The sequence below is a fragment of the Moschus berezovskii genome, chromosome 11 (genome assembly GCF_049115385.1).
Source record: "Moschus berezovskii isolate FMDL1 chromosome 11, NW_MosBer_1.0, whole genome shotgun sequence".
Lineage (NCBI taxonomy): Eukaryota > Metazoa > Chordata > Mammalia > Artiodactyla > Moschidae > Moschus > Moschus berezovskii.
This window is the reverse complement of record NC_142470.1, coordinates 18377971-18390044: the sequence shown is the minus strand read 5'-3', so window position 1 is coordinate 18390044 and position 12074 is coordinate 18377971. Positions and strand designations below refer to the sequence as shown.

The following is a 12074-nucleotide window of genomic DNA, read 5'->3' as shown; positions in this document are numbered from 1 at the left end:
CAGCCATCTCATTCTCTACCGTCCCCTTCTCCTTCTGCCCTCAATCTTTCCCAGCATCAGGGTCTTTTCCAATGAGTCAGCTCTTTGCATCAGGGGGCCAAAGTATTGGAGCTTCAGCTTCAGCCTCAGTCCTTCCAATGAATATTCAAGGTTGATTTCCTTTAGGATCTACAGGGATAAGGAAGATGGTCTGCTAGGATGCTATCATGGCAGAAAAATGGATGAAAACATAGCTATGCTAGATGCACCCAGACTGACTTTAGAGAGCTGTTCATCTCCAGGGCGGAATTACAGACAGCATGATGAAGCTCAAAGGATCTCTTGCTGAGCTTCTAGTGAGACTGAGAGCTGGCTGGGGCACGTGCTTGTCCTCACCTCCCGAGGGTGAAATGCTTGCGACCTCCCTCCTTCCAGGGGCTGCACAGAAGCTCTGTCTTGGCTGAAGATATTTGAAATCAAGCAGATCTTTCCCCTCAATGCTGAAGCTTTCCGCATACTTCTGGTATGTGACTGCCTCCATTTTATCCCCCAGCAGGATGATTTTCTTCATTGGGAAATGTCAGTTAAAATTTACACCCTTACTGTAGTGAAAAAGATGTAAAAAATAGAAATGGCTTTCTTTTCAGACCCTGTCACTATCTCTCTCTTGCATATGGCTTCCAGTAAGAGTTTTTTTTTTCTTCTTCTTCTCCTACTTCACTGATGGTTTGGCTATGGAATCTCAGAAAACTTGGCTCTAAGAATGCAAAGTCCTGATACAGAAAATGTTGAAGTGTATAAAAATCGATACTATTTTTAGATTGCATATCAACATAAGACTTAGAATTCAAGTCCCTTGTCTTTATCTATTAGTAGATGCTACGCAAAAGCAATCCCTTTCTTGTGAGTAAAGGTGTAGAAATAGCCCAATATTTCCAGAACTTTGGTCCTTTTATCTACGTCAGTGGATCACTTGAACTTGAAGGATGTCGTTTTCAATGGTGAGATTGAAGAACACTATCAATGCTGTATAGTATGTTTCCAGTAATTAAAATATTTTCCCCCAGACAAGATGCATACATATGATAGCTGGGTAAGGAAATAGAAATGAATTTTATCCTTGGCTATTATACCTTGCCATTCCATTCTTTAATAGAATGATCGTTTCAAGTCCAAAATATTTAATAGTATGATTTCATATCTATCTATCTTCAGTCTATCTAGTCTTTGAGATATGCCAATATTACCCCTCCCATTGTAGAAGTGAAAATATTATTTACGCCAGTTCAAGGTTCTGTGTAGAGCCACAGTCAAATATTTAATTAGGTGAAAGTAATATTTGGGAAAAGTAAAATGTAAAAAGTAAAGTTAAATGGTTGAATGAGTGATGATGTTCTATGATCTAAGGTTACTTAGTATGGTACTTTTTCTTGAATTCAAAAAGCTAAGTTAATTGTGGCCTTATTAATAAGTTTAAAATGCACTGGCTACAACTAAAAAAAGACACATGTAAACCAGTGACATCTAGACATCGTATCAGCTGGAGGAAATGCCGGCAGAACTCCTAAACTGAGAGTTTAGTGATACAGCAAGACACGCCTGGAGGAGTCACACAGCCAAAATTATCGCTGCCATTTCCACCAAATGTTCCCAAGGAGCTTCTAAAATGGTGCCTGCGGTAGAAAGTTGGCCCTTTCCTCCTTGCAGGCCCCTGGCTCCCTGCTTAGACCGTGGGGCCCCTCCACTGTCATCAGCAGCAAAGGCATCAAGACCCCCAGGCAGGCCCTGACCCCACCACAGCCCCTCAGCCAAGGCTCTTAATAAAGACCGCGTGCAGGCCCTGACCCCACCACACCCCTCAGCCAAGGCTCTTAATAAAGACCGTGTGCAGCCACCCTCCAAGATGGCCCCCGAGAACTGTCCCTGCTGCGCGCACCCACACCCTGGTGGCCCCCTGCCTTGTACCCGGGTTGGTCTGAATGACTGATGTGGAGGTCTGTCATCCCCGAGATCTGTGAGTCGAGGCTGCAGCTTCTGTCCTGTACGTTCTCTCCCTGCCTTGCTCCAGGGGACGCCAGCTGCCCTGCCCTGCCCTGCTGTGAATGGCCCGTAAGAGAGGCCCCGGGGTCTCTGGCCAACAGCTGGGGATGAACAGAGGTGACCACAAGATGGAATCTGGAAACTGATTCTCCAGAGTCATTAGCTTTGAGGTGAGAGAACAGAGACTTGATCCAGACAAAGCCACTTTCGCTTCCCAACCCTCAGAAACCCAGCAGAGTAAGAAACATTCACTGCCTTAAGCTGCTAGTTCAGGTCAGTTGCTCAGTTGTGTCCAACCCTATGGACTGCAGCACGCCCGGCCTCCGTGTCCTTCACCAACTCCTGGAGTTTGCTCAAACTCATGTCCGTTGAGTCGGTGATACCATCCAACCGTCTCATCCTCTGTCGTCCCCTTCTCCTCCCACCATCAGTCTTTCCCAGCATCAGGGTCTTTTCCAATGAGTCGGCTCTTCGCATCAGGTGGCCAAAGGATTAGAACGTCAGCTTCAGCATCAGTCCTTCCAATGAATATTCAGGACTGATTTCCTGTAGGATGGACTGGTTGGATCTCCTTGCAGTCCAAGGGACTCTCAAGAGTACTTCTCCAACACCACAGTTCAAAGACATCAATTCTTCGGCACTCAGGTTTCTATGTAGTCCAACTCTCACATCCATACAAATCACTGCAGATGGTGACTGCAGCCATGAAATTAAAAGACGCTCCTTGGAAGAAAAGCTATGACCAACCTAGACAGCATATTAAAAAGCAGAGGCATTACTTTGCCAACAAAGGTCTGTCCGGTCAAAGCTATGGTTTTCAAGCTGCTAAGTTTTATTTCTTTATTTTTGGCTGCACTGGCTCTTCATTCCGCTTTCTCTGGTTGGGTGGGCGGCTTCTCACTTGGGTGGCTTCTCTTGTTGCAGAGCACCGGCTGTACAGCCCGGTCCCAGGAGTTGTGGGGCACAGGCTGAGTTGCCCCTTGACATGAGGAATCTTCCTTGACCAGGGACTGAATCCACGTCCCCTGCATTGGCAGGTGGATTCTTAACCAATGGACCACCAGGGAAGTCCAAGCTGCTAGGTTTTAGAAAGCTTACTAATATCGGATCAGTACAGCAGTAAAATTCTACTTTGTTGTTTTGCTATTTATTTAGTTTTATTTTACATTTTAATATAGTTTATTAATAATGTTGAGTTAATTTCAGGTGTACAGCAAAATGATTCAGTTCTACATATACACGCAGGTATCCTTTCTCAAACTCTTTTTCCACTTAGGTTATTACAGAATATTAGGCACTATTCCCGGTACTATACAGGAGGTCCTTGTTGGTCATCTAATTTTAAACACAGCAGTGAGTACATGTCAGTCCTAAATTCCCAATCTATTCCACTCTCCCCGCTTTTCTTCCCTGGTGGCCCTAGTTCATTATCTAAGTCTGAAGAAAATCTGCCTTTGCCCATTTTTGAATTGGGCTGGTTTTTTACTTTTTTGGTGGCTGTTGTTTTGTTTTAAAAGTCCTTTACATATTTTGGATATTAATCCAATATCAGTTATATGACTTGCAAATATTTTCTCCCATTCCATAGGTTGCTTTTTCACTCTATTGATAATACATCAATGGATGCACAAAGTTTTACATTTTCATGAAGTCCAATTTGTCTATTTTTATTAATCTATTTTGCCTGTGCCTTTGGTGTCATGTCTGAGAAGTCATTGCTACATCCAGTGTTGTGAAGCTTGTGCCATGTAAGAGTCTTATGGTTTTAGGTCTTATGTTTATTGCCTTTAGTGCATTTTGAGTTAATTTTTGTACATGCTATTAGGTGAGGGTCCAACTTCATTCTTTTGCACGTGACTATCCAATTTCTCTAGTACCTTTTGTTGTAAAGCCTGTCCTTTCTTATTGAAAGTTCTGGTATTCTTGTTGATCATTTGACCACATATGTGAAGGTTTATTTCTGGGTTATAGAGTCTGCTCCATTGATGACTATGCCTGTGGTCATGCCAACACCATGCTGCTTTAACGACTAGAGTTTTATAGTAAGTTTTGAAATCAGGAACCATTAGCTCTCCAATTTTGTTCTTTTTCAAGATTTTTTTAGCTAAAGGATCCCTTGAGATTCCATACAAACTTTAGGATGGATTTTTCTATTTCTGCAAAAATACCCATCATTTTGATTTGACATGGATTGCCTCGAATCTAATAGACTGCTTTAGATGGCATTGTCATTTTAACAATATTAAGTTCCCTAATTCATGAGCATAGGAAATCTTTCCATTTCTAAATGTCTTCTTTAATTTTTTCAGCAATGTTTTATACTTTTAATTGTACATGCCTTTTGCCTCTTCAGTTAATTCCTAAGTATTTTATTCTTTTTTGATGTTATTGTAAATGGAATTGTTTTCTTAATTTCCTTTTCAGATTGTTCATTGTTAGTGTGTAGAAATGCTCCAGTGGTTTTTCATCTGGGTTTTAACTTTTGCATCAAGTTTTCAATTTCAATAAGTATATCTTGGGATTGTCTTATGTTTTCAATTAGTTCTTTGATTTCTTTAATCATTTTAGTCATTCTCATTCTTTATAGTTTTTTGGTTCCTAATCTTTCTCTTCATTGTATCTATTGACTCTTTCATAGTAAATTGTTTTCCAGTAGTTTTAAAAAAATTTGCTTTAAACTTACTTTCAGCAAGCCATTAAATATGAGAATTTTATGTGGTCTGTATGGAGGGCTTTTCTATCCAGAGAAGTTTTGCACTTGCTACTGCCAAACACCCCAGAAGCATCAGTAGATGGGACCCCACTTTATATTAATTTATTGGCATTAGCACAGTGGTAAAGAAACTGCCTGCCAACACAGGAGGTGCAAGAGACACAGGTTTGATCCCTGGGTCGGGAAGATCCCCTGGAGGAGGGCAACTCGCTCCGGTATTCTTACCTGGAGAATCCCATGGCAGAGGAGCCTGGAGGGCTACAGTCCACGGGGTCGCCAAGAGTCAGACCCAACTGAGTGACTGAGCACACACTGGCGTTAGCATTTCTGAAACTAACTGGGTGGTATATATTTGAACCTGAGGGCAGATATACCAATATGAATTTTCAAGGAAGCTATTTCTTTCCCAGCCTGAGCTCAGGCTGACAGATAGACTTTCTTATGCTCTAGTGAACAATATATATTTTTAGTCTATACTCAGCTGAGATTGGGGGCCTTCAAGGGTTCTACATGGTGGACACAGCTGCAGCGTCCTGCTTCCACATGGTTTCCAAACCTTGATCCCCGTCCCCGTAGGGCCAGTGCCACTACGTTGCCAAGCCCGGCACCCCCAGCCAGGATGGCCACAGCGGTCACTCTCCTCCCCCTCCTCTGCTTCAGCTCTGTCTGCACATGTCTTCTGCAGCCTTCCCTGGCATTCTTGTGACCTCGGGCTGGTGCCACTCAGAGTGCCTGTGTCCGTGGTTGGCACTGAACACAGAACCTGCCGCTGAGCTTCTCAACCCATTCCATGGCCTCTGTCTCAGATGATCTTTATGATGAACCAGAAAGACATCCGAAGTCTTGGCAGCGTCATCAACCAGAACAATGACACTCAGAGCCTGGAGGCGCCTTCCCACCAGCACAGAAGGGGAGGGTGGGTGGTAAGTCAGGCTGCTGACTCTCCGAGGGGTCCTGGAGCCACGTGCCCACACTGTGGGGAGCGAGCCCCATAAATAATCAACATTGAAATTTTTTTAAAAGAAAAGCTCCACAGTACAGCTTTTTTATGGACAAGAATGCTATTTCCTTTTAAATTCAGAAGCCCCTTCTCCATTCCAATAGAACACTGGGCCGAGTCGCTCTGTCCACGAACGGCTGTGCATCCTTCCTCACTCAAGTCATATCTCTGAACCCAGTTTCCACAGGATGGCAGATTTATGTCTGCTCACCTCAGAGGATTTATCCATGGCTTTGAGGACTAAGAGTAAATGTAAACTGACATTTATTGTTTGAGGTTAGTGTGACCTTGATTCTAAAATTAGATAAGGTCTACACAAGATACCACAGCTCTATTTCATTCTCAGAAATTCCAAGCAAAATATTGGCTAACAGAATGCAACAGTGTCTATAAAAAGTAACAATACATCATGTTCCGGTAGGATTTTTTTTTTAATCACAGTTTTATTTATTTTTTTACTTTACAATATTGTATTGGTTTTACCATCAGGTAGGATTAATTGTAGAAATGAAAGGGTAGTTCACATCAGAAAAATCGGTATCATATACTAGAGAAATAATTTCAATAAATATAGTAAAAGTATTTTACCAAATTCACCCCCCAAATTGTGATTTAAAATTCTCAAGAAATCTCTAACAATGAAAGGGTTCTTCCTAAAATGGATAAAAACTATATATTACAACAAAATCCTAGAGTCAGGTCATCCATAAGGGATGGAGGGTGACCTGTGCTCCAAAGGCCAGGATAGGACAAGAATACCCACTCTCACTCACCCCTATTCCTTTAACACAGCATTGAAGATCCTGGCTAAAGTGCTTAAATAATTCAGAATAAATAAATAACATTTAGTTAAACAGAAGCTTAAAGTAAGAGAAGGGAGAACGTTCAGGCTTTCGTTGGACTTCACAATTCATTTTTCTTCATAATCCCCTTATCATCTATTTGAGGCCAAGGATCACTTCTGATACTTTTTTAAAAAAAATCCAGGACTGCACCTGGTGTCGAGTTGGTGGTAGATACTAGTTTGCAAAAGGGATCTTATCCAAGTTATGAAGTAGTAAAGATGAAATGAGTCGCGTGTGGAAACCACTGTACATGTGCTAGAGAAGTAAGCTTGCAGGACACCATCCTTCATTTTCAAAAGGCTGCCTCTCCCTGATGCTATTTCCACTTCTAAGCCTCAAAGCCCCCCGCCCGCGAACTGCCCTCCTCGCGGCGGCCAGCAGGTGGCGCCCGGCCTCCACCGGCCGGACCCAGAAAGGCCCACCGGGCTCCGACGCCCGAAGTCCCCTCGGAAGGGCGCCCGTTTCCCGGACGCGGCTGCTCCCTTAGGTCGTCGATCGAAAGACGCGAACGGCCCGCGGCTCCCGGCGACGGTGCGGGCTCGGCTCGCCCCACGTTTCCCCTCGCGCGGGGGATCCCTCCGTCCGGGTCAGACACCGTCTCGGTCCGAGCCGACCGCGGGCGGGGCACCGAGCCTGGGGTCTGCGCCCCCCGCCCCGCGGAGGGAAAGGACGCGGGTGGGCAGCGACCTGGCCTGGCGCTTCCCTCCCTCGCCGCTCCCGGGTGCAGCCCCACGCGGGCTGGCCGGTCGTGCCGGGCGCTGGACGGGGGAGGACGGGTGGACCGACGGCCGGGGCCAGTCCTGAAGGGCGGCGGCGGTCAGAATGACCGGCTCCGCACGGGGGCCGCCGCCGGAGCCCGCCTCGCGGGGGGTATGATGATCCACGACAACGGCGACTGCCCCCGGATCCAAGGACCGGCCCACCTCTGGGCGAAGATGCGGTCCGGGGGCGGGGACGATGCGCAGCGCGCGGGTGATGCGCAGAGCTGGCCGGCCGGCAGCACCGGGCGCCCCCCGCCCTGGCGGGGTGCAGGAGCCTGGCGAGGCTGGGCGCCCCCGCCCCGCGCTCCGGCCGGTCTGGATTCCGTGTTGGGCCCGGAAACGCCGCAGCCGCCCGGGCAGACTCGCCGGCGCCACCCGAACACCTGCTCGGCCTGAGACGGTGGCCCCAGGTGAGACCCCTCTCACTCCCCATCCTCACCGGCCCGTCCTCCCCGCTCCTTCTCCAGGTCCCGTCCACCCTGGACCGGCCTTCCGAGCATCCCACCCCCACCCTCAAGCCACATGCCCCGGCGGAAGTGTCTTCCAACGTGAGAAGGTAGTACCAATATACGGGGATACAGATGAATTGTAAACACCTACCTACACTAGCTCTGCATTTTAAAGCCAGGTCCCAACGTTGCCAACTTGAGGGATGCGGCGGACACAGCACTCGGATCCTTCCCTCTCTCCCTCCCTGCACAGTCCAGGCGCAGCCAAGGGTGAAGGGCGATTTAAAGATTTAAACAGACACCTGTCTCGGAGCCGGGCAGGGCCCAAGCCTCCTCCCCAGGCTGAGTGAGTTACAGGTGCAGGAGGGAGCTCGCGGCCATATTACAGCTTCATCCCCAGGGCAAAGGGGCCTTAGCAGCAACGAGTAGCACGGAGGGTGGTTGTTTTTTTTTTTTTTTTTTGCCCCACCTCTAAATCTTAAAATCAGGTTCGGAAATTCTGTGGATTCTTTTCTTTCCTGATTAACATCAGTTTCATTTGCTGCAGAAGTGTCTTATCCACTCAAACAGGTCGTCCTCCAGATTCCACATTTATTTGTCATCTGAAGTGCTAGGAGTCCCCACCACAGTAACTCTTGGGTTGGAAACCCCACCCCAAGGCACATAACTACTTTTTCCTTGACAGACTAAGAGAAACTTCTGGGTTTACAGACTCCCCAGCACGGTCAGCTTCCCTAAAAAGCAGCAGCAGCCCTTTGCCCCAGAGTGCTAGCCCTGACCACACATCTATCTGATAAAGGCCTTCTCCGCACTGCAGATTCCAAGACTTAGGGGTGGTAGAAGCGATGAAGCAGGAGAGATTAAATAAAATGGCGAGATAGAGACAGAATCTTAAAAATCATTCAGAATTCAGGCACTGACTTCAGACATGTTTTATTATAATCTTATACATAGTCTACATAAATTTGAACTTGTATTTATTTGGGTTCAGTTATAACATAGCATAATAAAAATCAAAGCACTGGTCCTCTGAAATAAAGCAGGCAATCACCATTCAATAAACACACTTGATTTATTTTGTATAAAAGGGTTAAGTTTACAACTAAACTTTTATAAAAAGTTTAGCATGAATAAGTACATCATTACACTTTATATGCAGAAATGTACATTTCTGCCACTATACAAGAAAACTCTAATTAAAGAGTTCACAAGGTTTCACTCAATATATATATATTTATATATAAATATATACACAGCATTCAGTAGGCTTGCGTCAAAAAGGTAATTTCTGACCAAAAGACTTCATTTAAGTAACTGAATACTGGATCCTTCTGGTATTCACGCTCCACCTTTGAAAAAAGGCAAAGTCTGCTTAAATTGGGCAATTCCTTGTGATTTTAACGTTTTCGCTCCCCATGGTGGGAATAGTATATAAAGAAAACCTTCCAACTGCAGAAAGGGCATTTAAAAGTCTTTTTCATAAATAACTAATATCACAGTCCAGGTCAGAAAACACCCTGGGGAAGTTGATCATTCTTAAGTTTTCCTTCCATTTTTTTTTTTAAAGGTCCATTTGACTTGTCCTCCTTGTGAAATGGTTGAAAAATAAGTTCAGCGCCTTAAAAGAGCTTGTAGATTTGTTGTTGTTGTTGTGCAAAGGGAAAAAAAGTCATGAACACCTGCAAGAGATCGGGAGAGAAAGGACTGTTTAGGAGGTTTTAACCTAAGGGCAGAGGCAGGCAGACTGGCGCCAGGAGGAAGCCGCAGTTTGAACATTTAACCAAACACTCAAACATTGGGCAAACCCTGGCGTCCAGATGCAGCGCACACACTCGGCCTGGACAGCGCAAATTAAACATTAAAATAGCAGAGGCTCAGGGGAAAACTTCCCAACGCAATCTCCTATTTGGATCTCCAACGGCAGTGCTCACAGGCGCCAGTCTGCTTCTTGTAACAATTATTTGATTGAAAACAGCCCTTTAGTTAACAGATAGGGAAGTCGGAATCCCACATCACAGGGTCTGAGACACAGGGTAGCAATGCTCAGCTAGCTGAATCCCAGAGGGCTGGAGTTTTGGGGAAGGAGGATCCCTATGGAATTTGCAGTGATAAGATTAATTATATGGAGGTTAGTACCTCATAGTACCAAAGCAATAGCAGAAAATAGCCGGGGCATGTTACAGGCGCACAAGAAGCCAGTACGTATTCTCCTTCACCACCCTGGGAGTAAGTTACAGGCATTGATCTTATTTTTTTTTAAGGAAAACGTTCTGGGATTTTCAGTAACGGGAGCTAGATGGCCCTTCATGTCTAGTACGCGTAAACAATGTACTACGTGCAACACAACAAAGTACACGTTCATTTACCAAACCCCAAAATTTTACAGATACGCAAGTACCCACGTGCGCACACACACACTCCAAGCACCAGTTCATCAACGGGGGACACAAGCAGACACTCACCATTTATTCAGCCACAGAGCGCTTTGCTGTCATTTGACATTAACTCAGAAGGGAATTCAGAAGCCTGCGAGAGAAAGAGGGGGAAAAGGCACGAGACGTTAGCCAACCTTAAGGAGAAAGAACCTTTTTTTAAAAAAAAAAAAAATAGTTTTATTTTGAACAGCAAGTTCCAATAACCCACGTTTATGCTGAATTCAGACACGGCATAACTTAACAATTTCACGCAAACGACTCCTTCGACAGCAGATTTGGTGTTTTGTTTTGTTTTTTAGTGACAGTAACAGGGATAGTGATGATAAAGTTATTAGCCCATCTGTAAGTCAGCGACTAGGGCCCGCCGCCTGACAACGGCTCTACCAGAGCATCGCTGGGGGGAGCGGGTCTTACCTGCAAGGACAGGATGCTGATGTCGGTGTTGAGGGTGGTGAGCGGCGTCCTGGACGCCGGGCTCTGTCCGGGTCGCTGGTGGTGCAGGCTAACGATGCTGGGGTGCGAGTCCAGCGCGATCTGCAAGTCCAAGATGTAGTCGATGACGTGCTGCAGGATTTCCATCTTGCTCACCTTCTTGTTTTGCGGGATGCTGGGCACGAGCTCCTTGAGCTTGGAGTAGCAGTCGTTCATGTTGTACAGCAGGCTCATCGGGTCGTCCACCGGGGTTTTGCTCCGGGAGATGCCCAGGCCGTGGTCCGAAAGGCTGTTTTTCCTAACGGACCTCACTGGACTGAAGGCTTTCATGCTGACCGCGGGGAGGGGAAGCGAAGCGATTGGGTGGAGGGAAGTGAGCTGCCCCAAAGCTCAGGCCGCCGCCGCTGCCGCCGCCGCCTGGTCGGAGCTCGCTGCGCTCGGCACCACGCTCGGCTCAGAATGAAGCGGGGAGTCCGGCCCGGCGGCTTTTATACGCGCTCGCCGGGGCCACACGACCCGGCTTCCCCGCGATCCCATTGGTGGAAAGCGGCGCGTCCATCAGGCCGGGCGGGCGCGCCCATTGGCAGGCGCGGGCTCGAGGGGAGAGCTCGGTCCTTCCGCGTTCGCAGCCAATGGCCGTGGGGGTGGGCGGGACGGGCGACAGCCCAGCTGCGGTGGTAAATAGAGTACTGTGAGCGCCGGGCCCAGGGGTACCTCGGGGTGGGCAGGGGCCCAGGGAGAGCCGAGCACCCGGAACAGGGGGGTGCGGACGCGGTGGAGCCGGGGACACCCCGGGAACGTAAGCGTGCACCCCAATTCCAATCCCGATCACTAGGCGGGACCCTCCCCCTAAAGGTGCCTCCTGACGGAGGCTGCTACCACCTCCAAGCTTTCAGCAACACCAAGATCACAGCATCACCGGTGGGGTCTGCACGGCAAGGGGGGAAAGCCACCACGATTCCCCGCGCCTCCCGGAAAGTCATCAAGACGTTACAGAAAGCATTTCCGAAAAAAGGGAAAACGCAAATAAGTTTGCCATCGATAACTGATGTTTGTAGAGTGAGCTCGGCCTCTTAAGATCAGGAAAAGCTTTGTAAAAACAAAAACAAACCCCAAAACACCCACGCGCGCGCATTTCAACCACAGTTTTAAGTGTAGGATCGTGCAACCCGGAGCAACGCAGAAGGCAGTATTGTAAACTCTGTGAAATGAGTACTTACTGGATAACCGTGCTGATCGCTAAGGAACTCGAGACGCGAGACCCTTCCTGGGTTCCTTTTCTAGCACTGGGAAGGGCTATTATAATAAAGCCATTAATCGGAAATCATTAGGAGTATTTGCATATTGAAGCTGTATTTACATACACTACCCTTGAGAGGCTGCTGGTCCGCTCTACAATGTCGGTGGCAAAGGAAGGTGA

The 12074-nt window shown here is 47.1% G+C and overlaps 1 protein-coding gene across 1 annotated transcript; it reads right to left on the bottom strand.

Annotated features, from left to right (window-relative positions):
* Window positions 1-8703: 8703 nt before the first annotated feature.
* ID2 (inhibitor of DNA binding 2) lies at window positions 8704-11129 on the bottom strand. Its single transcript, XM_055400400.2, has 3 exons — window positions 10637-11129; window positions 10250-10313; window positions 8704-9466 (listed from the first exon to the last, which is right to left on the bottom strand). Exons 1-2 carry the CDS (start codon window positions 10982-10984, stop codon window positions 10257-10259), a joined length of 405 nt encoding a protein of 134 aa, XP_055256375.1. The 5' UTR covers window positions 10985-11129; the 3' UTR covers window positions 8704-9466; window positions 10250-10256.
* Between the last annotated feature and the right edge of the window lie 945 nt (window positions 11130-12074).